This window comes from Rosa rugosa, chromosome 4 (assembly GCF_958449725.1).
Source record: "Rosa rugosa chromosome 4, drRosRugo1.1, whole genome shotgun sequence".
NCBI classification, from domain to species: Eukaryota; Viridiplantae; Streptophyta; class Magnoliopsida; order Rosales; family Rosaceae; genus Rosa; species Rosa rugosa.
Genome location: NC_084823.1, coordinates 948458 through 974712, shown reverse-complemented (window position 1 = coordinate 974712; position 26255 = coordinate 948458). Strand labels below are relative to the sequence as shown.

General features: G+C 40.2%; 2 protein-coding genes across 17 annotated transcripts; both read left to right on the top strand.

The window, feature by feature from the left end:
- Positions 1–802: 802 nt before the first annotated feature.
- LOC133745213 (uncharacterized) lies at positions 803–6536 on the top strand. Of its 16 annotated transcripts, none has more exons than XM_062173239.1 (12): positions 803–1340; positions 1508–1601; positions 1716–2435; positions 2948–3074; positions 3440–3544; positions 3635–3702; positions 4456–4502; positions 4605–4815; positions 5116–5156; positions 5362–5410; positions 5594–5640; positions 5745–5924. In XM_062173239.1, the coding sequence occupies exons 6-12, from the start codon at positions 3687–3689 to the stop codon at positions 5811–5813; spliced, it is 480 nt and encodes a 159-aa protein (XP_062029223.1). In that variant the 5' UTR covers positions 803–1340; positions 1508–1601; positions 1716–2435; positions 2948–3074; positions 3440–3544; positions 3635–3686; the 3' UTR covers positions 5814–5924. The 16 variants fall into 16 exon arrangements, 11 of the variants coding, with proteins under 11 accessions (XP_062029223.1, XP_062029228.1, XP_062029227.1 ...); XM_062173244.1 differs by having other exon boundaries at positions 804–1340; positions 1716–1812; positions 2972–3074; XM_062173240.1 differs by having other exon boundaries at positions 805–1165; positions 1308–1340; positions 1716–3074.
- Positions 6537–19654: 13118 nt separating this feature from the next.
- LOC133745715 (DELLA protein RGL1-like) lies at positions 19655–22236 on the top strand. The gene has a single exon (XM_062173834.1). It carries the CDS (start codon positions 20083–20085, stop codon positions 22060–22062), a length of 1980 nt encoding a protein of 659 aa, XP_062029818.1. The 5' UTR covers positions 19655–20082; the 3' UTR covers positions 22063–22236.
- Positions 22237–26255: the final 4019 nt, after the last annotated feature.

The window sequence follows — 26255 nt, the reverse complement described above, 5'->3', positions numbered from 1 at the left end:
ATGTTACTGCTAGCCAAAAGTATATCATTCACATAGAGTACTAGGAAAATAAAATTGTTCCCAACTGTCTTCAAGTAAACACACTCATCAACAAGATTCTCTGTAAATCCAAAAGTAGAAATCACATAATCAAATTTCTTGTACCACTGTCTAGAAGCTTGTTTAAGGCCATAAATTGATTTTCTTAACCTGCATACTAATTTTTCACTTACAGCTTGCACAAAACCTTCTAGCTGCTTCATATAGATCACTTCATCTAGTTCACCATTCAAAAAAGCTGTCTTAACATCCATTTGGTGTAGCTCTATATCAAAATGAGCCACTAAAGCCATGATTATTCTAAACGAGTCTTTTGTAGAAACTGGAGAAAAAGTCTCAGTAAAGTCAATGCCCTCCTTCTGTGTAAAACCCTTGGCAACTAATCACTATGCCAAAAAGGCCTTCAGACGACACACTTCAGACGACATAAGTTTTGTTTTATGTCGTCTGAGTTTTTCAGACGACATAATTTTTGTTTCTGTTGTCTGAATATACACTAAAACCATACTGGTTTAATTTGGATAAATGGTGAGCATTCAGACAACACATTTGTGTAGTTGTAGAAGGTGTTGATTTCCTATCTCAAATTTGGAGGGATATCCAAAAGTTGATGAGCTTTTCCCTCTCAAATAGCCAAGCCCTAGTTAACTAGAAATTGACATTTGGACAACATTTAAATGTTGTCTAATTGTGGAGGTTGTTTTAAAAAATTTTGAGTTATTTTGGCTTGTGCTTTTTGACCTCTATCCCTCGCAATAATTAAGTCATTTTCTCTCCTTCTCACTCTGCTCTCTCAACCTGACCTGGAACCCGCGACTTGTGCTTTTTGACCTCTATCCCTCACAATTATCCTTCTCATCAGCTCTCTCAGATCTCGATTCTCACTCTCTCGATTCTTCTTCTTAGCCTCTCCTTCTTCTTCTTGGTCTCTATTTCATCTTTCGCGTCCGGATTATGGAGCTCTCCAGCAACCAGTAGAGCACTCTAGAAAAATTAGGCTTCTTCGCTATTTAGGTTCTTCCATTTGTGGGCTTCTCGATTTGGGGATTTCACGGGTACTCAATTAGCCACTTCGACAATCCAATCTTGCTTAGATTCATTCAGTTTACTTTGACATCCATAGCTGGTGAGTTAAATTCGAGATTTTAGATTAGGGTTTTGATTATTTGGCAAAATTTAAGAAATCTGGTGTTTTCGTTTGTGTTTAATCTGAGAGTGGACATTGGGGCTTGCTAAATCAAATCAAAATTATTCTGTCATGGTCTCAGAGGATGGAACTGCTCCGGCTACTACACGAATGGGTAATCCATTCTCTCCTTCTCAATTTTTCTATCTTTTGTGGGTAATGGGTAAAACCAAATTGGGGTTTTTTTGTCTGATTTTGATTTTGGGGTTTCATTCTGATTTTGATTTTGGGGTTTGTTTCTGACTTTGATTTTGTGGTTCCTCACTCTGAGGATGACTGCAGGAGGCGTTCTAGAGGCAATCCAGATTCAAGAGAATTTTTGTGTTTAGTGGGAGCAGTCTGGTTATAGAAGAACATTTAATATTTTTGTACATAGGTATTATTTGCGCATCAGCATTATCGTTTTGAATGTAAACTTTGTTAGTCTTCAGGGTAGAGTTTCTTTGCTTTGGTATATATCATTGAGCTTATGTGTTTTTGGTTTGTACAGGGAGAGGGAATTTCAGTAGCAAGATGATCGATTTAGCTATGAAGACCACCTCAAACTCTTCGTCGACAACTCTAGATCGATCAAGACCAAGCTTACAGTTCAGTAATCAATGGTGTTTCTATTCATGTTATTAGTTAACTGATAAAGATAAAGCCTTTAACCCTCTTAATATGTTCTTTAATTTTCTAGGATTATTCATATGATATGAAGTAGAGTATTCACAATTGTGTTGGGCTTTGATTTTTGAGTGTGCTTTTGTTTTCAATGGGATTTCCTATTGGTGGTGGCATCAAAATGATTTTGTTTTGGTTTTTGTTTTACTGAAATTGGGAGGTTGCTGTTAGCCTAATCGCCCAATTCAAAACCACCGGAAGTAGATCTTGGTAAGGAGAAATGTCTTTAATAATCTGCCATCTTCAACCCAACTCAACTCAGGCAGTTTCTTTGTCCATCTTCAGTAGATCTTGGTAAGGAGAAATTTCTTGGTAAGGCATTTTCTTTCTCCATCTTCAGCAGATCTTGGTAAGGAGAAATTTCTTGCTAAGGCATTTTCTTGATCTGCTGAAGGAGAAATTTCTTGTTGAGGCACTTTCTTTCTCCATCTTCAGCAGATCTTGGTAAGGAGAAATTTCTTGGTAAGGCATTTTCTTTCTCCATCTTCAGCATTTCCATCAACAACCCAACTTAGGCATCCTCTTCCTCCTCCTCCTTCTACATTAGGTAAAGGTCATTTTTCATGTTTGCTTTGCTAAGTTCTTTGTTTTGATTTCTAGGAATTTGCTAGAAAATTTTTTGACATTGGAATTTAGCAATAGGTGGTTAACCATATATAGCCAATAAGTGGATGCGTTGAGAGTGTGGTTTTGATATGGGTTTCAAAGTTTTTGACCGTTTGTGTTTGAATGCCACTCCTTGAAATTGGTATCATGTGTTCACTTACTAGTAAGCATAATATTTTGAGCACTTTCGGTACTAGTAGAATTGTGTTTTCTTGTGTCTTGTGTTTGAGTAATAAAGTCTAGAATGAGATGAGATGAGAATGTCTTGAGAGTGTAAGTAACAAGGTTTTAGATAGTCTGATGTTGTAGGACATAATGAAAGAGATGTAAATAAGGATATAGTCAGTGACTGATTTACACCATCCCCTAAAAGATATTAATTGTGTACAAAAAATATATGAATAAGGGATAGTTTACTCCCATTTTCTCCATTTTCGGTACCCTAATTTGCAGTCTTGATGCTTCATGAGCAAGCAGCTCCTGTAGTTACTTAAAGAATGCTAGCTACATATACTTTGACTCCAACTACTTGAAGTTTGACAAGTTCGATGATCTTTGCCCGGTTGCACTTGTTAAAGAGGTACAACATCAATGTCTTCTATTTTGGTTACCTATGTAACATGACCCATTTACATTGATATTATAAGAAAATGTTTGTTTGTTGCGGTGCTGTAAGTCGAAGTTATAATGATAAATACTGCTATGTGACACCTCCCACTTTCTTTATAGTTTCTCAAGTTATAATTTACAGTAGTCATATTAAGTATACCCATCCAGATGCAAACTAGTCATTATTGCTGAGCAAATCATATAACTCTAGTCAGTCCCTTGTAAAGCCACTTTTTTTCTTCTTTTCTGAAGCATCTCTAAAGAAATTAAAACTTATATATCCTTATTTTTGCATATCCAATATTATCCATCATTGACCAAACTTCTTTTTATTAGTTAACTGAGAGAGGTGGTTACATGGACCCTTGAAGCTATGTGACGCACCAGGAATAAGAGGTGCCTACGGGTGTATGTCAATAAGGATATAGGCATTGAACAAGGGTAAAGCTATGTGACAACTCCCACTTTCTTACATACCAACCTTCTCAGCTCTATCAATCTAGTTACTCCCTATATATGTTGTATTTGCAGGGACATCTACAATCATTTTGTAAGTGATGCAACTGGCCGGAGGAGCAACTTTATGCAAACAGAGATAGGTACTCCAGCTGATCCCTTCCCAGCAAGGTTTGTTTACTTATTTCTTTTAAAATAATGCACATATATAAGAGATCATCAAGATTGGGAATCAAGAAGGGGGGATTTGCAACATATTTGGGATCAGTAAGGTGAGTATTACATATTTCCTTATAGCTTCCTCTCTTTATTGGTTTTTTTTTTTTTTTTGGCTTTTCTGCAGTAGGTGTCTCTTGATTTATTTACCTTAACTCTTGTCTTATAAGTTTTTTAAGCATTCTCTCTCGTTAGGTGGGACTAGTTGTAGCATTGCAATGTGGTCATTAAACTTTTTTTTTTTTTTTTGAGTGCAAGGTTTAGAGTTGGTTAGGGTTTTCTGAAACAAGAATTATTACTTATGATATGATGAATTTTGTTGACCATTCAGAGTTTGAGTTTTTGCATCGTAACACAAGGAATAGAAGTTTTGTTTGATGTTAGAAAGGGTTAGAGTTGGTTAGTGAAACAAGATTTAGTATCAATGTAAAAACAGTAAGATGAATGAGCAGCCTTTTAGTTTTAACTTGTAATGCAGTAGATAAAGCTTTTGTTTGCTGTTAGAAATGAATTATATGGTTAACCAAAATTGTATTGTTTATAATGAATTTAACTAGTACTGGATGCATCTATAAATGGTATTTTCTGTATCAGAATTTTTACCACTGACTGTGTTTGTCCTTCAGGCTTGTAACTTTATTATTATTTAATTACCAGGGATTTATTTTGGTTGTTTTCAGGGGTCGGAATTCATGGTGTCCTACTTTTCATAACATTGATTGGAAAGGTGTGGTGAACTTATTTAGTATTCTGTACCTTTTTTTTTTAATATTTTATTTGAAGAGTGAACAATGCATTAGATTATAATCGTCTTCTGGTAACTACACAGATGTTTGTGAACCTTGGTTCAGCGGGGAGTGGTCTAGCATTATGCAGAGAAGGTCCTCTCGATAATTGTCCTTTAATGATAATTATTCTTTGTTTCCAGAGAACGGGGGAAGGAGGAGGAGGAGGAGGAGGAGGAGGAGGATCCGACCAACAGCAGAGAGTTTCTCCACTGTTTGAGATTTGCAATCGACATCAATCCGGACAAAGATTGGGTTAGCATCATCAATCATTATCCTTAGCTTTTTCTTCTTCAAGTTATCCATCTGATACACTATAAATCTCTTCTTTCAATTAAACTAAACCTTGAATAGTTTTTGGAAAGCAAGAAACACATGTTCTCAATTGAAAACAAGAATTTGTATCTAATTTAAGGATTAAAATTTTGTGTTTTTGATAATCTCACAAAACAAGAATTTTGTGAGATTATCAAAAACACTAACCTCACATTATAATACCATACAATGGCTTCAGGACTGAAAGTACTGAGCTCTGGCAATTTTATTCTGTGGCAGGTGAAGGAATGCACGTCAGCCTTGCTGCGTTTTGCGAAGAGGTCTAGTTCTGAAAAATAAAAGTTAAAACAATGAAAGTATTTTAGTCTTCCCGAGCTGACAATGTGTTTCTGTGTAACTAAGTATCATTTGAAATTTTCTTTTCCGTTTCATATGTTGAATATAGGGATAGTGCCAGGAAAGCTCTAAGTTCTGCTACTTGATTATGCCTTAAACAGAAATTCAACTTTATTTTTTCTCTTGTAGGCCTCATTTGAGCGAGCAAAAAAATGGGTGCTAGAACTGAAATCACAAGGTATTGCTCGCACTTTCTTGCTGTCTAAACTCACTCAGTCCTTGGCTGCTTTAAACAATTTTAGGCTATAACTTTAATTTCAGTTTTGTTTAGGTGCTGTACTCTGTATACTAACTTTCTATGCGAGTTTGCGTCTTTCAATATAGCTAATTCTATCTACTTGGATCATTCTCTTATGACAAGGCAATCCAAATATGGTCATGGCACTAGCTGGGAATAAAGCAGATCTAGTAGAGTCAACTCTCGGTCAATATGCACTTGTTGCTTTATTTTAGCATTCTTACTATGGTGTTTGAAAGCTTTTAAATTTTTTATTTTATTATTTTCTTATAAGGGAACACGTAAAGCCATGAAAGATGTTTGTTTGAAATATAATCGATGTCAAGATTTTGCTTCTAGTTAGTTTGTTAGTCATGAGGTATCATCTTGTTTCTTGCTATGTTCTTGCTCTAATTGGGCTCGTCGTTTGAAGGTTTGTGTTGTTTTCTTGCAAGCTAATATGTTCTCTAATCTATTCTCTGATTTGCTTCAAAGGGCTGTAAGACATCATTTTGCTCTTTGTGCTGGCTTGCTGTAAGAAAATGGATCCTTATTTACTGGCTATCATTTTCATGGATGCCCACAATAGCAAAGACAAATTTAATCATGCTTTGGTAAGCTTTTTTCTTTTCTTTTCTTTGGTAAGGACACTTGAGTAATGTGGCTTGATGTTTTGCTATTTTGTTTATTATTCTGCTAAACTGCTTTGTCCTTGGTTGCATGATATCTGATCCAGCAAAACAAGGATATAACTTCATTCTATGTGCATATTATCTGCAGGGTTATGCATATATACTCACGCACCCCGGAATACCTTCCGTCTTCGATGACCACTTCTATGATTCGGGTGATTCCATTCATGATCAGATTGTGAAACTGGTACAGCAGTATGGCTAGCTAGTTCTTTTATTAACTTGTGTCTAGTAGAAATTCTTCCTTCTTTAAGCATTTGGACTTGTCTGCATGTCCAGATTAGTAGATATGGGTCATTTTGAATTGATATTCATGATTAGGTTTGTGTACATGAGACAATGGTGGATTAATGGAAATTGTAATGAATGATTTTGGATGTAGATTTTATGGTTTCGTACTTTCATAAATGGGCAATTTTAGTTTCCAGAATGTATGCATACCAATTGTAACGGGGGACAACTAATATGTGTTATCTCAAATTGCAAGCTACAACAAAAGCACACCAAAATGTGTGGTTGCAACTGCACACAAACAACACAAAAATCAATTAGAAGTGTATTGTCTTTTTGGCGTTCGTACAACAGAAAATTGTAGTCTGAATGGAAAAACAACAACAAAAGTTTGATAAAAATGTTGGCTAAAGCGTATCACAACAACAAATAAGTGTGGTTGGATTTAACCAAAGATAATATATAAGACTTACAATTTGTGGTCCCTTTTATATTCAGACCACAAATATTTGTCATGTTAATAACCTCAGACGACAGAAATATGTCTTGCAAATATGCTTCACACAATAGAATTTATATCATAATGTAGTTGTTTTGTTTCTCATACAACACAAAACTGTTGTGTGATTACGTTTAAAGATACATATCGCAATGGTCCTGAAATGCAAAACTCATCAAACGACACAAGATTTTTATTTGTTTCTGTCGTCTGAAAAATCAGACGACAGAAGTGTTCTGTCTTCTGATACCCCCAAGACACGACACCGTACTAGACGACATATTTTGGTTCATTCAGACGACAGAACAGTTCTGTCGTCTGAAGGCCTTTTTGGCATAGTGAATCTTGCTTTATGTCTCTCTACATTGTCATTTGCATCTCTCTTAGTTTTGAAAACCCATTTACAACCTATAGGTTTCTGTTTAGGGTCAGGTTCAACTAATTCCCAAACTGCATTTTGACTCATGGAATTAATTTCTGCTTCCATTGCTAGCTGCCATTGATGAGATTCATTACTTTCAATGGCCTAGTTAAAAGTAGTCGGATCATTGTCCTCTGCACAGTCCATTTCAATTTCTGCTTCTTGCAGATAAACAATGTAGTCACTATCTCCCCCCCCCCCCCCCCCATAAGTTGGTTTTCTTGCTCTCTGTGATCTTCGAGGCTAAGGATTGTCAGTTACGTGATCAGTTACTTGACCAATGACAGTTACTTGGTCAGTGACATGACCAGTGACAGGTACTTGACCAGTTACTTGGTCAGTGACATGACTAGTTACAGGTACTTGACCAGTTACTTGGTCAGTTACATGACCAGTTACTTGATCAGTTACTTGACCAGATACAGCTACCTGATCAGTTACTTGGTCAGGTACTCGACCAGTGACTTGATCAGTTACATCTTGTTCTAAAGGCAATACTATACTTATATTCTCATCTGACACAATTTCCTCAAAATCTGAGGATAAATCCTCAAGGTTTGTATTGTGAACTTTTTCACTTAGAAACTTTACTTGATGTGTTTCAAAAATTCTAGGTGAATGATGAGCATAATATAATTTATAGCCTTTAGATTTATCTGGATACCCTATAAAATAGCAACTAACAGTTTTGGGGTCAAGTTTATTCATGCTTGGATTATAAATCCTAGCTTCTGCATGACATCCCCAAACATGGCAGTGATGAAGACTAGGTTTCCTGCCACACCAAAGCTCAAAAGCAGTCTTTTCTATGGCTTTGCTAGGTGTCCTGTTGCAAATATAATTTGCAGTTTTTAAAGCCTCACCCCACAGAAATTTAGGCAAACCTGTTGTACACATCATACATCTAACCATGTTCAAAAGAGTCCTATTCTTTCTCTCTGCAACACCATTCTGTTGTGGGTTATAGGGTGTTGTATATTGAGCTTTAATTCCATTGTCTTGTATTGTCTTGTAAAAACAAGGCAAATGGACCTTTTTGTTGGCCGGATTCAGTGTACTTGCCATAGAACTCACCCCCTCTATCTGATCTTACTGTTTTGATTTTCTTTTCTAGTTGATTTTCTACTTCAGACTTAAAGATTTGAAAGGCTTTCAATGCTTGTGCCTTTTCTGAAAGTAGATAAATATAACTGTATCTAGAAAAGTCATCAATGAATGTGATAAAATACACATTCCCACAGATAGTTTGATGCCTAAATGGTCCACATATATCGGTGTGTACGAGTTCTAATAAATTTTGGCTTCTATATGCAGTCTTCTTTCTAATATTAGTTATTTTTCCCTTAAAGCATTCCACACAGTCTGTTAGATCAGAAAAATCAAGTTCATTTAGGATGTTGTTTTTCACCAAAATTTTCAGTCTCTCTTTTGAAACATGGCCGAGTCTTCTATGCCATAAAAATGCAGACTTTTCATTTAGTTTGGTTCTTTTAACACCTGTTAAAGTGCTAGTACTGTTGGTGTTATTTTCAACAAGTAAAATTTCTTGTTGAGCCATTGAACAATTTAACTGTAAATAATCATTCATAATAACACCAGAACCAATTTGAACAGAATTTTTAGAAATAAGAATTCCATTACTATCCATAACAAGTCTACAACCAGATTTTACTAAAAGATAAACTGAAACCAAATTCCTTCTCATGGAAGGTACATAAAAAACATTGTCCAGAACTAATAATTTTCCTAATCCTAAATCGAGCTTTAAGGTTCCAATAGCCTTGACTGCCACTCTCATGCCATTGCCTACACACAGGTTTACTTCATCACTTTTTGGGATTCTCCTCCTTATGAATCCCTGCAAAGAATTAGTAATATGAATAGGTGAGCCTGAATCTATCCACCAAGACTGTGGTTCAACATTTATAAGTTTAATTTCTAAGGAAAAAACTGTATTAGAAAAAATCTTACCCTTTTTGGCTAACCAGTTCTTATAGCCAGTGCAGTCCTTTTTCATGTGTCCTACTCTTTTGCAAAAGTAGCACTTGAACCTGAATGGCCTGTTTTCCTTGGCCACTGCAGCTGTTGAACTTTTAGTTATGGCTTTGGTAGGCTTGAGCTTATTCTGGGGCTTTTTCCTTTTAGGCTTCTCAATGAGGTTAATGGTTGTAGCAGGTTCCTTTTCTTCCTTGATCCTAGATTCCTCATCCACACAGATGGATATAAGTTCATCTAGAGTCCAGTTTCCCTTTTGAGAGTTGTAACTGGTCCTAAGATGACTAAAACTGTTAGGCAAGGAATGTAGTGCATAATGCACTACCTGCTCATCCCTAACTCCCATCAAGAGCTCCCTGAGTCTGCCATTTATATTGATCATCTTCATAATATGCTCTCTAACTCCCCCTGAACCCATGTACTTCAAATCATGAAACTCCTTAGTCAGCCTAGCTGCTTCTGCTTTTTCACTTTCTTTAAACTTAGCACCTATGTGTTCCAGAAAATCTGATGCTAGCTCAGGCTCTTCAATACTTCCCCTGACAGTCTTAGACATAGAGGTTCGAATGAGGTTCTTAGCCATTTTATTGGATCTATGCCACTTCTTGTAAAGATCAGTTTCCTTCTTAGTGCTCTTTTCAGTTAACTCTTCAGGTTTGTCCTCAGTGAAGCAATAATCTATGTTTTCATGCATTCCCATGTAGTTTTCTACGGAGTCTAGCCAAGCTCTATAATTTGTTCCAGTTAACATCAAGACACTGTTCAAGTTCATGTAAGAGTTACCTAAGGAGCAAAACAAAATTCATGTGAGTTCTCAATTTTGTAAAGAAAATTAATTTTAAGTTTTCTGTGTTTTATTTAGCTTTAAGCAATCAAAACAAGAACATACAGAAAACCTAAACATTCATACTTGCATTCATGTCAGTCCATAACAAAAACAATATTGTACATACCTCCAACAATATGGAGTATTTACTACATCACCAAGCATAAGTAACACCCTCTTTGGGACACTCACAAGCCATGGTGAGACCCAACCGCTACTTTCATCTTGTAGCCCTATGTTCAAGCTACGCTACGGTATCCGGAAGTCGCAAATCCGTCGCCGGGAAGCCACCTTTCCGGCCTTGCCAAGTTGCCTCCACAATATGCATTTCTATACTAGAATAGTGGGTTCTTGTCCCACATCTAAGAAAATATAAAGGAAGAGCACTCCTTCACCTATAAAAGGAACTCTCCTCCCACTTAGAAAGACATCCCATTACATCTTTTGTAATCCCCTTGGGCCGCAAGGCTCAACACACTAGTTAAACATTCAAGTGGACGTAGTCTCCCGCTAAGGCGGGAGATGAACCACTATACATCTCGTGTCACTCTCTCTCTCTCTCTCTCTCTAAAGCTAACTAGAGACCCCTCAGTCACTAACGTTAACATTGGCGCCGTCTGTGGGAAGCCAACACAAAGGCTTCGTCACCTACCACGAACTTTGACCCGAAAGTGTCGAGTCAACGCTCATTCTACATCAAATTGGGGCTTGGTCAACGCCCGGCGGAGTCGGTCAACGCCCATTAGGGCTGGTCAACGCCGGGCTAGCTTGGTCAACACTGACCATGGTTAGTCAACGCTGAACTTCAAAAAAAAAAAAAAGAACATTTTTTCTTTGGCAACCTATGCTCTGTCAACTTGGCATGTTGCTCTAGTATCAACACTCTATCCTTAGCGGCAATACATACAAATTCCATCATTGGCGGCAACTCACTCAGCGGTAATCCCATCCTTGGCGGACTTAGCGACGGCAACAACAAAAAAAAAAAAAAAAAAAATTGAAAAATTGGCGGCAAACTTCTCTGGACACCCAGAGATTTTCTGTGGGCACCCAGCCACTTCCGCCAGAACTCCTCCTCCACTGGGAACCATCTCCGCCAGTCCCTACCAGCAGCAGCAACCAACCACACCTGCAGCCTCTGCTGGCTTCCTCCGCTCACTGCAGCGGCCCTACCTCCGCCCAACTCACCTCCGCTGGCCACCACCGTCGACTCAAACTGCCGCTGCCTCGGAGTTCCTCATCATGGCAGCCAGCCATTGCCCAGGCCTCCGCCGAGCTACAACACCGCCAAACTCGGAGCTCCAAGTCTGCTGAACTTCGGGCCTCCGCCGAACTCGTGGTCTCCGCCGAGCTCCAGCTCTCTACTGAGCTCCGAGTCTCCGCCGAGCCCCAGCTCTCCACTGAGCTCGGTGATCTCCGCCAAGCTCCAGGTGAACGCCAAGCTCAGCCGAGCATCACCGCTGGCCAAACACCACAGGCGGCCACCGCCTGCACAACCCAGCGGTAACCTACCGCCAGCTCAAACTTCAGCAGGTACCCGCCAACCTCTAGGTACAGCTCCGCCGGCACCGGCGGTTACCAGCTCCGCTTGCCTTCCCAGCTCTGGCAGCAACCTCGGTGGCTCCGCTAGGATCCAGTCAGCGGCATTTTTGCCGCCAAGCTCCATTCAGCAGCACATTCCTCCGCTAGAACCCGTCAGCGGCACATTCCTCCGCTAGAACCCGTCAGCGGCACATTCCTCCGCTAGAACCCGTCAGCGGCCGCCCACCGGCTCCGTCCAGCTCCGGAGGCAAAGCTAGCTTCCACCAGCTTTACAACAAGCTCCCACCATCGCTGACCCGAGCTCACTCCGCTAAACGCCAGCGGCTAGCCAGCCTGCCAGCACCGGCATCAGCGCCGGCATCTTCCGCCCAACACTATCAACGGCAAAACCTCCGCCGAACTTAGTCAGCGGCACCACCGAACTCCTCCTCCGCTGAGCTCTCCTTTCTCTGACCATCTCCTCCGCCGAGCTGCGAACCTCCGATGCTTGGCCCAACGCTCCACCTCCGCTGACTACCTCTAGCTTCCATCTTCCGCCAACCCGCTAGCCAAGTTCCGTCAATCTGCAATATGCAATTGCAGCGATCACCGCTAGACCAACCCAGGCGTTCCAAGGCTACTGCTGGTCACAACTCCACTGCCGGCTAAGGCTACCTCTGGCCAAAGCGTCAAGCATCTTCGATCAGCTCCCTCTCTCAATTGATCTGGACTCACACTCACCCACTGCAAGCATCACACTCACCCCCTGCAATTCGCCGACGAATCCAAAGCCAGATCCAAAATTTGAATCTCAGAGCTGAAAACTCTTCTCGACGCGACTGTCACCAATAAGCTAAGTTTTTCACACCAATAACTTACCCTCTGGTTTGTCTTATGGAATCATATGTGGACTATATGAACCCACGCCGCTTATGCCTGCTTCAATACACGTGATCTGCTTTCAATTAGTGATACCATGTAGCATAGTCTGCCTGCTACAGCTCACATGTCGTTGATTTATGTGTTCTATATACATGACCAATAGCACACCTGCAGCACACATGCCTGTGTCGGCCACATGCTTTGCATGCTTGTTAATTGCATATTGATATAGTCATGCTACATGCGTCATTCAAACCATCCATCAAAAGCTCAAAACCATGCAGGCTTGTCCATATGTTTGTGGTTCTTGTGACCCCAACGACTTCATATAAGCATGATAGTCCTTACTTTCTATAAACTGGTTGTACATGTACAAGCAATCAAATTGTGCCAGCTTCTCTCTTACACATATAATAGCTTCCAAAATGCAGCATGCATACTAGCTAGCATGCAAAATTTGACATTGATATGTATTTCTAAGATCATATATTTCTAAGGCTCATGATCCATATATACCATGTATCCATGCTGCTTATTCTTCCAGTAAGAATAAGTCAAAGTTCTCATGAATATTTAGGTCCCATGCTTAAATGGTTTGACTAGCCCATCTGCCAATATTTGACATTCGTGGTACATATATATCCACCTAAAATGCTTAGTCCATGTCCATGACATGCATGCACATTTGTTATGTCAATTAGCTAACAAATCATATATGGTAAATACATCGAAATTTCTTCTCTATATTTCATGCCCAACATTAAATCTCGCATTAGCGGCACACAATCAAATTTGTCATTTGGTGTCAACCACTACATTGCTTGTACACTTTACTTACAATTTTGTCAAAATACATATACAAAATACTAGTGTTGATTTTACATACTCATGTACTAATCACCTATTTTGTTTCAAGGAGATATAATCACCGATCACATTTCCAATTAGCGAAATTATCATCCTTTGACTAAGGTGTTTCGCCGGAGCAATAGCGCGTCGTGTTCCTCTAGCCTCCAATTTGGCATAAGATAAGTAACTATATCTTCTCTTTTACACTCTTTCAATGTGAGCTATTGCCATGCTTTCATAACTTTTGAGCATGCCTACAACATTTTGTAGATTTGGCAACACCTTCTAGGCCTTACATGCTAGATATGCCATGCTTCACATACCGATCTCAATGATCCTTTAGCATATCTACAAAAATGCAAACATGTTAGTAGCAACTTTACTACAAATACATGCTATACACATATGCCATGCTTCTATTTTAATTGCAACTCAATTAAATAAACATGGGACACTCAAACAAAATATTATTACTTGCTCTATGTGTTTATCATTTTTTCATTCAACCGCCAAGCGGTAAGGCAACGCCTCATAATGACAATGACCGCTACGCGGCATTGCAGTCAAGCTTTTCTCCTTCGAGAAAACAGCAAGGGACTAGTTAACACAGCCCACGGCAGCCATTGATCCGGCAGTTAACCCCGACGCTTGGGTATCTAAGATTGGGCTCGCTACCCAACACCCTCTGCTCCGCGCAGCTCCCCTCATCAAACAATTTTCCGACCATCCGGAGGTCTATAGCCAGGAGTGGGGGACTCCTCGCAGGGCCTAGCAGGGGCCGACCCGAAAGGGCAAAAGCGTTCGCTCCAACCAATTCTAGATGGACGACGCACTCGCACTAATTATGCTTGATATACGGCACAAAGCTACGCTTTGGTATCAACCCGCAAGAACACCTTCCTTGACTGGGGACTTCGGGGACTTGTACATACAGCCCAGCATAATTAGCAACGGTCACGCTCATGCCTCAGGGCATCACCTCAAGCTACCCGTTAATGCGCCGCCGAGCTTTCGCGCTTGTGCCTCAGCGGCACCGTCGAACTTTTCGCACTCGTGCCTCAGCGGCACCGCCGAACTTTTCGCGCTCGTGCCTCAGCGGCACCGCCGAGCTTTTCGCGCTCGTGCCTCAGCGGCACCGCCGAGCTTTCACGCTCTCGCCTCAGCGACCACCACCGAGCTTTCGCGCATGTGCCTCAGCAGCACCGTCGAACTTTTCGAACTCGTGCCTCAGCGGCACTGCCGACTTTCGCCCTCGTGCATTCCCGGCACCGCCGAGCTTTCGCTCACGCCTTCGAGGCACCCCTGAGCTTCCGCTCACGAGCTCACCTCTCACGCCTTCCCGGCACCACGAGCTTCCGCTCACGAGCTTCCCGCTCATGCCTTCGCGGCACCCTTGAGCTTCTGCTCACGAGCTCACTGCTCACGCCTTCCCGGCACCACGAGCTTCCGCTCACGAGCTTACCGCTCATGCCTTCGCGGCACCCTTGAGCTTCCGCTCATGCCTCCCCGGCAACCCTTGAGTTTCCGCTCATGCCTCCCCGGCATCCCGAGCTTCCGCTCATGCCTTCCCGGCAACCCTGGAGCTTCCGCTCATGCCTGCCCGGCAACCCTGGAGCTTCCGCTCATGCCTCCCCAGCAACCCACGAGCTTCCCGCTCATGCCTTCCCGGCACCCCGAGCTTTCGCTCACGCCTTCCCGGCAACCCACGAGCTTCCCGCTCATGCCTTCCCGGCACCCCGAGCTTCCGCTCATGCCTTCCCGGCAACCCACGAGCTCCCCGCTCATGCCTTCCCGGCAACCCCGAGTTTCCCGCTCACGAACTTTCCGCTCATGCCTTCCCGGCAATCCTCGAGCTTTACGCTCATGTCTACTTGACACACCACACGTTAATGGAACATTGAATTTTTCTACCATTTGTCGTTTACCAACCGCGACAAATCAAATTCTTTTCGCGTTCCATTAATACGAGCGAAAACCAAACAAACACAAGCGTTCACGTATTCATCATTCCCGAATTACAAACGCTTACCTTCGCACCGCTCATGAAACTTACATTCATCATATTCAATCCATACGCTCACACGACCATACGCGTTCTCGAGTTTGTACGCCATAATCGATCGTACTCGGCACCATTCGCGTATATGCATCAACATGTATCACGCACCTCATACATTCGTATATGCCAACGCATATCAATGCCACTCAAATTTGTTGCCCAATGCAACAAGCATTCTACATATGCCTCTTTTTCGTCTTTGTTGTGCAGGTTAACGAGTCCCTTCTTGCTTACGGAGTTCGGGGACTTGTAGGGGCTCCGTACCACCCGGTTACTTATGCTTGGTGACGTCATGTGTATAACTCCCCAACAAAGAAGCTCCTCTTACTTGGGGACTTCGGGGACTTGTACATACCTCCAACAATATGGAGTATTTACTACATCACCAAGCATAAGTAACACCCTCTTTGGGACACCCACAAGCCATGGTGAGACCCAACCGCTACTTGCATCTTGTAGCCCTATGTTCAAGCTACGCTACGGTATCCAGAAGTCGCAAATCCGTCACCGGGAAGCCACCTTTCCGGCCTTGCCAAGTTGCCTCCACAATATGCATTTCTATACTAGAATAGTGGGTTCTTGTCCCACATCTAAGAAAATGTAAAGGAAGAGCACTCCTTCACCTATAAAAGGAACTCTCCTCCCACTTAGAAAGACATCCCATTACATCTTTTGTAATCCCCTTGGGCTGCAAGGCTCAACACACTAGTTAAACATTCAAGTGGACGTAGTCTCCCGCTAAGGAGGGAGATGAACCACTATACATCTCGTGTCACTCTCTCTCTCTCTCTCTAAAGCTAACTAGAGACCCCTCGGTCACTAACGTTAACAAATATTAAGCATCACTTTTGAGCAGAAACTTAATATCCTGTAGTTCTTTATCAATATGCCATGCTTAATCAAAACATGTTATCCAAGGAAATTCATCCACATATTTAGACAGAAGAAAAATTTCCAAGTATCCAAATATATTTCCATTAAGCATGCATACTGCTGTCTTGCATTCTAAAACCACACTTAACCACTTCTTTGGAAGATAAAACTGAAGCATAGAAAACACAAAACACAATTTCAGTTTTGTTACTCGATCAGGTACAGTTACTTGGTCAGTTACTTGACCAGTTACACGTACCTGATCAATGTTTTCTGCCAACATCAATGAAGGATGCTTTGTGCATCATAATCACTTATGCCAACAGAAAACCACAAAACATATGAGCTCTTTTACTTTATATTCTATCCAGATTCATCCTTGTAAGAAAATTAAGCTCTTGTATCTGTCAACTTTAACAACGTGTAAACAAAATCTGGGAGATTTTTGTTCTTCATACAATTTTACACAATCACAGATACAATACCATATCATCAATCAATTCAACATGCATATTCAAGCATAACCAAAATTGATTCGATTCCAAGAAACCACAGAACAATCAAGAAATTGTAAATTTCATCCGGTCACCATCTACTCTAGCCTAACGCACGCCAGGAATGCAACTAGGGTTCTTGAGCACAATCAAAAATTCAATTATCATGCTATGAATCGAAATCAATCTCACAGAAAAACCTGTTTTTGCTTTTTCCCCAATTTGCTGCTAAAAATCACAGCGGAAGCATGAATTTGATATTTAACCAGATGCAGCAATCAATTTAAGTAACTTACCTTGATCAGGTACCTGACCAGTTACTGGGTCAGTTACTTACTTGGTCAGGTACCTGATCTGTTACATGACCAGTGACTTGGTCAGTAACTTGATCAGTTACTTGACCCGTAAAGCAAAAACCCTTAAAAAAAAAAATTTATGTTTGTTTTGCAAAACCCTAAAATGATTTTTCATATTTGTGAGCCTATGCTCTGATACCAATTGTAAAACCATAATTACATGCTCACAACATATGCACAACAATCATAAAAGGGATCAAGGCTTACCTTCAGCAATCACTGGCATGGATTCCATCTTATGCAGCTGCTTAACTTGATCACTGAATATGGTCTTCTGTTACTTACCAACTTGCTTCTCAATGGACAGAACTTATGCAATAGTCGTGGTGGTAATCAGGGACCAATTCATCTGTATATATAGGTGACTTAACCCTCACAAGAAGCTTCCCATTAAAGCATTCCTCATCGGATTAGGTTTCCTAGTTAGATTCTTAATGTATCACATCTTGTAGCCTTTCTTGTAGACTAAGCAATGGATTACTATCCTTAATGAATTGATACACTACTTCATTAAGTCACTAGTATTGAGTCACTGTTTGTATCCATGTTAAACTAGGATTGATATTAAGCTAATCATCAATTACTTTATGATGATATGTGTTATGTCCATATTTGATCTTACAGACATCACTAGGCCTCGCAATAAACTTAGCGCACGCCTTGCTAAATGTAGGACTTAGTTTACTTGATAGTGAGAACTAACAATTGCTTCTCTAGAAGGTTTGAGGAGTCCAACTATTGACACAGGCATCAAACAATCAAAGCGGTAGAATCCTGACATGCATACTAAGCGTGCACTCAAAGCATACAAGCAAGCATTCATCAATGAAAAAGTAGTAAACAAAAGTCTCATCTTGAATTAAAAGAAAATAACATCAAAAGTCAGATCATCTTGTAGTTTATGTCTAGGGGCTTCAAGCAGCCCCCTAACTAATAAAAACTAGTTAAACATAGAAGAAACAAAATTAACTAAAGAATGGGAGGAAGAGAGAGAGAGAGAGCTGCTGCAGATTGATCTCCCTTTATATGCTTAGAAGTTGCCTTCATCTTTCTTGTTGTGCAGGAAATCCAAAACCTAAAAGAATTAGGGTTCACGTGCTTAGGTGGAGTTTTCCTATTGGCTCTTGAACTTGATAACTTATTCCAACCATTCACATCATGCCATTTGTCTATATTAAGCTGAAATATGAAGCACAAACTCGTCCTCGGGCTTCTCGGTGTGATTTGGGCCTTGAAACATAAATTCCCGTCCAACATCAGATTCACGTGCAGCCTGACCTTCTTGTACTAAATTGGCCATAACTTCTTCTAGAAAACTGATATTGACGAGCCGTAAAAATATCTGGAAACTAGACATCCGAGGCTTTCCATCAATATAAATATCCACATCTAGGTAGTTGTGAGCTGGTCTCAGTGATCTGTCTAAGTTTACTGATCTGCACAAGCAGATTTCCTGATTTCGCCTTTCAATCCCTTTTTTACTTCTTTTCTCCTTCTTTGATCCAAGGTACCTATAAAACAAATAAACAACGTAAATAATGAGAAAATACACTAAACTAACAAAGAAAGTATAGAGATTAACGTTATTAACATCGCATAATTATGCTCCTATCACCTGTGAACTTTCTGGTTTACAGCTAGCATTGTAGTGATGAATTATCCTGCTACGATGCATAATCCAAAAAGTTTGAGGCTGACTGGCTAAAACCGTTTCTAAATGGAGTCTGGGCATAGTTCTTTTTCAACATTCTACTTTATATAGGGTGTATTTGTCACAACCCTGATGATTCGTATGATCCATATAATATTGTTTGAGTTTTTGCCACAGTTCACTGTATTCTCTACAGCCAAACAAGTAAATCTTGTTTAGATGCTGTTTTTAGAATTGCACCAGAATTAGAATTCGTCACGATCAAAAGCTATGAAAATTTATCTTTTGAATTCCAAATCCATTCAGGTATATATGTGGTTAAAAAATGTTTAGTAGACAGTGATATTCTTCTATCGACTGAGTTACATATGGTAATTAAGCTGATAGCTGAGTTACAGACGGACTAATTACTGCTTCATCACTTTTGTACTTTCCCATAGTAATATTCCTCCTATTACCACATATCTGCTCAGTTGTAAGATTAAATTACTACTAATAATCGGGCTACGGACGGACTAAGTACTGCTTCATTTTTGTACTTTTCTACTGTAATTACAGTAGAAAAGTACAAAAATGAAGCAGTACTTAGTCCGTCCGTAGCCAGATTATTCCTCATCTTACCGCTAAGTTCATGCAATTGTATGATTAAGAAACTGATAATAATTGAGTTACAGCTGGTAATCTGATAATAACTGAGTTATCGACGGACAAATTACTGCCTCAAATTGGTGTTTTCCTTTCAACCTTTTTATCTGTCTTTTTGCTGAGCTTGTCTTCTTTACTTGACTCGTTCAAGGCAGTCAGTCAGTCACATCTCCCATCTTTATTTAATCCTTCATTTCCTATTCCTATCTTGTTTGATTGATTAACTTTGTAATTTTATGTTGAATATCATCATTATATATGCTAATTAGTAATTACATTTCCTTGTCTTTTTGTCTTAGAAGGACTAAAAGGGTCTTTTTTAAGATTAATCTTTGGCATTCATGGCTGGATATTGTGTTGATCGACATTATCGGAGATGTCGCAACATTAGTTGCATTTCTCGCTTGATTTTTCTAATAATTTTCCTAGTTAACGAGTAAAGGTACTTGAATTGAACCATACTTGTACTGTTGGTTATTACCGATCAAACTTATATACAAGTTGATGCAGATATACATTCTTGGATATTAATCCGAAACAGCAATTCATTTGAGTAGAATATTTTTTGTTTTTTTTTTAAAGGGAGTAGAATATTATTTGGTTTGTGTAGTTTTTGATCCGCAGAATATAATCTTTGAGATGGCAAATGCATTATTCTCGTTCACACCATTTGATTTCGATATCCGAGGCGGTTTGAGTCCCCCCCAGCTTGAAGATTATGACAACGAAGAAACAGTAATGTTCAATGTTGGCAAGGGAGAGCATTTGTTTGGACTAGAAGATCAGTTGGGAGGAATGAATACTCCTCCTTCTGAACATGGTTTCTACCAAGACAACAACGCCAAGACAGGAGTAGTAGTATGCCATTTGTCCAAAGATCAAAACCAACACCGTGATCTTGAACACCAACAGCAGCAACTGCAATCCAAGACAGACTTTTTGATTCTGGATGACTTCAACTTCGAGACTGTTTCTTCTCAACATGGTTTTTATCATGCCAATAAGGTGGGGAAGGATCACCAACACCACCATTACCAACAACAGCAACAACAATCCAAGTCAAGTTTTTCAATTTTGGAGAATTTTAATAACTTTGATTTTTACTTCCCCTCGGGACAAGTTACAGAACCAGTTGAGGATGGTGCTCGGTTTACACACAGTCAGATTAGAGGCTCAGACATTTTCGAAACGAACAAGCAATTGCCTCCTCCTCAATCTTCTCTAGGAACACTGGAGCTCCTTAACAGTTACGGAAGCGCCTTCAAGAAGTTGAAGGGAGAAAGACAAAGCAGTAGCAGGGCAGTTAAGGGTAATGAAATTGATCAAAACAGCAGGTACGTTGTTAATGGTAATCAGAAACTGTCCACCGAAGAGGTCATGAGGGTTGCTGGAGCAAGGTATGTGCAATTCTCTAGTCAGGGGTATGAAAATTTGTACATGTCTATGCACCCTTTTGGCTATGCGCTTTCAGGTCTCTGCGAAGAAGAAACGAAAGATGTAGAACTTGTTCACTTACTGTTAGCTGCAGCAGAGAAAGTAGGGTACCAACAATTTGAAAGAGCAAGCAGATTGCTTCTGCAGTGTGAATGGATTCCATCCTTCAAAGGTACTCCTGTTCAGAAAGTTGTGTGCTACTTCGCAGAGGCACTTCGTGAGAGGATCGAAAAAGAAACAGGACAGTATACATCTAAGGGAAATGAAGAATTGTCTCAGTATGCACATGGTTTGGGGACAAACCTTGCATACATCGCATGCCACCAAGAAGTCCCTTTCCATCCAGTACTGCAGTTCGCGGCAATCCAAGCCATGATCGAAAATGTTGCAAATGAGAGTAGGATCCATTTGATTGATCTGGAAATCAGGAGTGGTGTGCAATGGACAGGGTGGATGGAAGCAATTGCAGAACGAGAGGAATGCCCGGTTAAGCTTCTTACTATTACTGCTGTGGGAGTTAGAGGCAAACAGAATATAAAGGAGACAGGGGAGAGGTTGGCAAGTGTTGCAATGTCCTTGAACCTACCCTTTAAATTTAAGGAAGTTATTGTATCAGACATGCAAGACATTAATAACCAGTTATTCGAAGACATTGAAGATGATGAAGCTGTGATTGTGTATGCGCCATTAATACTGAGGACAATGATAGCAAGGCCTAGGTGCTTGGAGAACTTGATGAGGGTGATGAGAAATATCAACCCTTCTTTGATGGTGGTCATTGAAGTGGAAGCTAACCATAACTCCCCATCATTTGTGCACCGTTTCATTGATACATTGTTTTTTTATAGTGCATTTTTCGACTGCCTTGAAACCTGTATGAAACAGGAGAAGTACAGGGTGATCATGGAAGGCTGGTTGCGTGAGGGAATCCGGAACATAGTGGCGGCGGAAGGGAGTGAAAGGGTTGCTCGAAGTGTGAAGATGGATGTGTGGAGGGCCTTCTTTGCAAGGTTTAGCATGGTGGAAATGAGCTTTAGTAACTCATCATTTTATCTAGCTAGTCTAGTGGCTAAAAAGTTCTGTTGCACCACACTTGATAGGAATGGAAAATGTCTCACTGTTGGGTGGAAGGGAACCCCAATTCATTCTCTTTCCGCTTGGAAGTTCCGTCTTGAAAAAATGTAGCATAGGCTTGTTCTAAATACTGAAAGCAGAAAACTTTTTTATCCTTATGACATGTAAATAACAAGTTTTCTGCGTTATTGTTGTATGTATACCCAAAACAACCGTGTTAAGATTGAAGGTTCAATTATTTCTGTAGTATGAATGATATTGAAAAAGACAAGACTAATTTGGCAAGGCAAATTGCACCTCCTGTTATTTGGAGGCCTCTGAATCTATGCACATCAAACTTGTCTTCAGTGGTTAAGTTAGACATCTGCTAGCTTTTAATTATGGTTGCAGTGTATCTCTCCCCAGCAAATCAGCAAGCTTATCTAAAACTATGATCGTTGCTCACTTGCTCACATCATTGAGAGGTCAATGTAGTTGCGTATGGTATGGCAAATTTGGGGCATGGCAATCAGGCAGCTTCTCTATCTGAGTCATTTCAACCATTCCTACTCGTTCTGTTTTCTATTTTATCATTTTATGGCAAGGTTGTTGTAGTAGGGGTTACCGTTCGTAATCTAGTTTTCTCCAATAAAAAAAATACAGCAAGCCAAGGTCTCATGCAAAAGTATTAGCTAAAATTTACCCGGACAGCAAAAGGAAGGGAGGCCAGCACCGGTAGGAGTCTCATCGGGGTAACCAAACTTGCTTCCCACTGAAGGCCAGGAGCTGGCTATTCTCTCTTACTATTTGTGACGAGTCGTGCCTTTTCAAAAATGCTAGCCCAAATTGATTTTAAATTTCTACACTTATTACATTTAGATTTCTAGATATTTCTACCACGGATAAAAATAAAAATTGACATGAATACACTTCGAACCTTTTAAGTAACTAATTCAACGTACTCAATTAGGCAAATAATCTTGCTCTGAATGAGTGAAGGAAGAACAAAAATGATACTCAATGGTGTAATTTTCAAATTTGTGCATTATATGTGAATCATATCATTGTCTGTATAATCTCGGCTTTTGACACTACATCAAGGAATATCATGTCTCACCAAAGCGAATTCTTTATTCGGCAACTAGGTCATTCTACTAATCACTCACTCGATTTATAAGCCATGTCACTAATCTTCTGGCAAATGCCATATTTAGCATGTAGATCACATCACTCTGAGAGTGAGGTGTATTCAATGAATCTATACATATGTCATAAGAAAAACATTACACACAGGCCATGTTTCTAAGACTTTGACCGACTCAAAAGTCATATCGCGAATCCTTTAGCTTGTGCTACATCACAAAAACTAGACCTTGTCATGAAGATATATTCTACAAATTTATACATTGTACGCGAGAAATAGTGAATGTAATTGATGCATACGTTAATTTGTTTTTCGACATGTAGATCACGTCATAAATGGTTAGACGCACGAACCGAGCATGTAAACCATGTCACCAACATTCTGGCAACCAAATGATTTTGTTACCTCAAATGTCATCTGTTTCACACCCTATTGAGTTGCAGAGAAAAATAAACGTAATAGCACAAGGCATGATGTGCAAAGCTACTGACTCTGCAACTAAACTCAAATTTAGTATCTCTAAATCTTTACCTGTTGGTACCGGAAGTTATTGTTTTTCGTTATGGTTTTCAGATATAGTAAATATCCTCATCTTCTGTACATGCCAATAGAAATGGTACATATAACTTACGCATACAATAATTTACAATTCGGCATGTAAGCCACGTCATATGTTATCCGACGCTAAGAGCAAGTTCACTAGTTGGGTCACCAGGTCACCCACTATTCACTACTTTTTAGTGTTAATTTCACTATCTGGGTCACGAGCACAGTGTATTTCGTGCCCTGGGTCACCCTGTACAGTGTTCTGGGTCACCATGGTGACCTGCACAGTGTATTTCGTGCCCTGGGTCACGGGCACAGTGTATTACGTGACCCAGAGAATGAAAATATACACTAAAAAGCAGTGAATAGTAGGTGACCCGGTGACCCAACGGGTGAACTTGCTCTAAGGACCCGGCATAAAAACCATATCACCAATACTGGTAAGCCATATCACTAGTCCCCTAGCTTATGCCACGTCACAAAATCTCGAATGCAACTAATTAAGAAGGTGTATTCTACAAATCTATGAACGCCAAGTTGCCAACAAAATTAAGGATTCAAATTTGCTCACCCCATTTGGTGATATCACCATCCTATGAAAATTTGCCACGTCGTATATATTTTAACCATGGTTAACTATAATAAAAAATCTTATTAATTAAATATTTTATTACTTTTTTAATAAAACATAAAAGCCTCTTGGCTTCACTACTTCTGCAATTCTCTCCCTGTTTCTTCTAAATTGCCATCACTATCTCTCTCACGCACCATCACCACTAGGCCTGGCATTTAAACCCGTAACCTGCAAACCCGCACGATACCCGCACGCTAAAAACCCGCACAAACCCGCCCGTCTATTAATCCGGGCTAAAAAAAGCCCGCACGCAAAAAACCCGCAGATTAACGGGCTTTGCGGGCTAAACCCGTTAAAACCCGTTGGAACCTGTTAACTTAAAACCCATTTCCCATTACCCATACGGGTTCCCCATTTTTTTTTTTTTTTTTTCAACCAGGGCATTTTTATAATTTTTCTTATTCCTCATGAGGATCCGACAGTTGGATCTTCGTATAATTGTGAAAAGACGATTCAAAAGGAGATCCGTGAGGATTCGACCGTTGGATTGTCGTATAATTTTGTGAGGATGATTCTAAAGGCGATCTGGGACGATCCAACCGTTGGATCTTCACATAATTTTGAAAGGATGATCCTAAGGGTGATCCGTGAGGATCCGACCATTGGATCTTCGTATAATTGTGAAAAGATGATTCAAAAGGCGATCCGTGAGGATCCGACAATTGGATTGTCATATAATTTTGTGAGGATGATTCTAAGGGCGATCCGGGACGATCCAACCGTTGGATCTTCGTATAATTTTGAGAGGATGAACCTAAGGGCGATCCGTGAGGATCTGACCGTTGGATCATCGTATAAATCGGTAAAGATGATCATCTAGGTGATCCGTGAGGATCTGACCGTTGGATCATCGTATAAATCGGTAAAGATGATCATCTAGGTGATCCGACCGTTGGATCTTCGTATAATTTTGAGAGGATGAACCTAAGGGCGATCCGTGAGGATCCGACCGTTGGATCATGGTATAAATCGGTAAAGATGATCCTCTAGGTGATTTGTGAGGATCCGACCGTTGGATCGTTGTATAATTGTGATTTGTGAATTATTTTTTGTCAAAAAAGGAAAGGAAAAAAAATCTAAAAAGATAGAAAATAAAAAATTTCAAAATAGAAAACCAAAAAAGTTCATATAGAGAAAATGGCAAATGCGGGGTTATATACATAAGTCTTAATTGGTTTTTAGTTGCTTTGATAAAAAGTTTAAAAAAAAAAAAAAAAATGTTTACGGGTCTTTAACGGGTTCCAACGGATAACCCGCAAACCCGCCAGGTTTAGCCCGCGAAACCCGTTAAGCTAACGGGTTCTTACCGAGTCGACCCATTAAGAACCCGGCCCGTTAAGAACCCGCACTATACCCGCACGTTGCCAGGCCTAATCACGTCCACCACAGCCACACGACCCCAGGTCCCCAACTACTTATCTGGCTCTTGAGACAATGAAGAGGACGATATTTTTTGCTTTGGTGAGGCTGAGAGACGTTTCTGTTTGGACGTCGTTAGCGTCGAAGCTTTTCGCCACAGGAGATTGTGGTGGCAGAGATGAATTATTCCACCAAAATAAATTCCACTCTAGGTTTATTTCACTATCTGATGGTAGAGTACCAATGACTTTGATGAATTATTCACCACATTCAAATCTCAAATCTGGGTTTGGTGGGATTATTTATGCAAAATGAGTTTGCCTTATAGTGAAGAAGTTAGGGAGAAACGGACTGCAATTGAAATTGGGTCATTTTGGTATTCGATCAATCCTAGATTTGCAAAATACAAAACTGAGTTTGCAATGTTTCTCTGTTTGCTGGGTTTGATGGGGAGGAAGAGAGAGTTTTTGGTATCGCCATTTTTGGTAATGTGGTGAGTAAATTCAAATTCCAAAATTAATACATATAACCAACGCGCATACAACAAATTATAATCCGACGTGTAAACCACGTCACATGTCCGGCATGTAAGCCACGTCACCAATACCCTGACATGTAGTCCACAAAACCAGAATTGACACG

What these genes read in the sequence shown, in the direction of transcription:
- LOC133745213 (XM_062173239.1), top strand. An exon ending in TCATAACATTGATTGGAAAG is followed by an intron (nt 4,503 to 4,604) that starts GTGTGGTGAACT and finishes GTAACTACACAG; the next exon opens with ATGTTTGTGAACCTTGGTTC. An exon ending in GCTAGAACTGAAATCACAAG is followed by an intron (nt 5,411 to 5,593) that starts GTATTGCTCGCA and finishes TCTTATGACAAG; the next exon opens with GCAATCCAAATATGGTCATG.
- LOC133745715 (XM_062173834.1), top strand. Translation starts at nt 20,083, where the DNA reads ATGGCAAATGCATTATTCTCGTTCACACCATTTGATTTCGATATCCGA.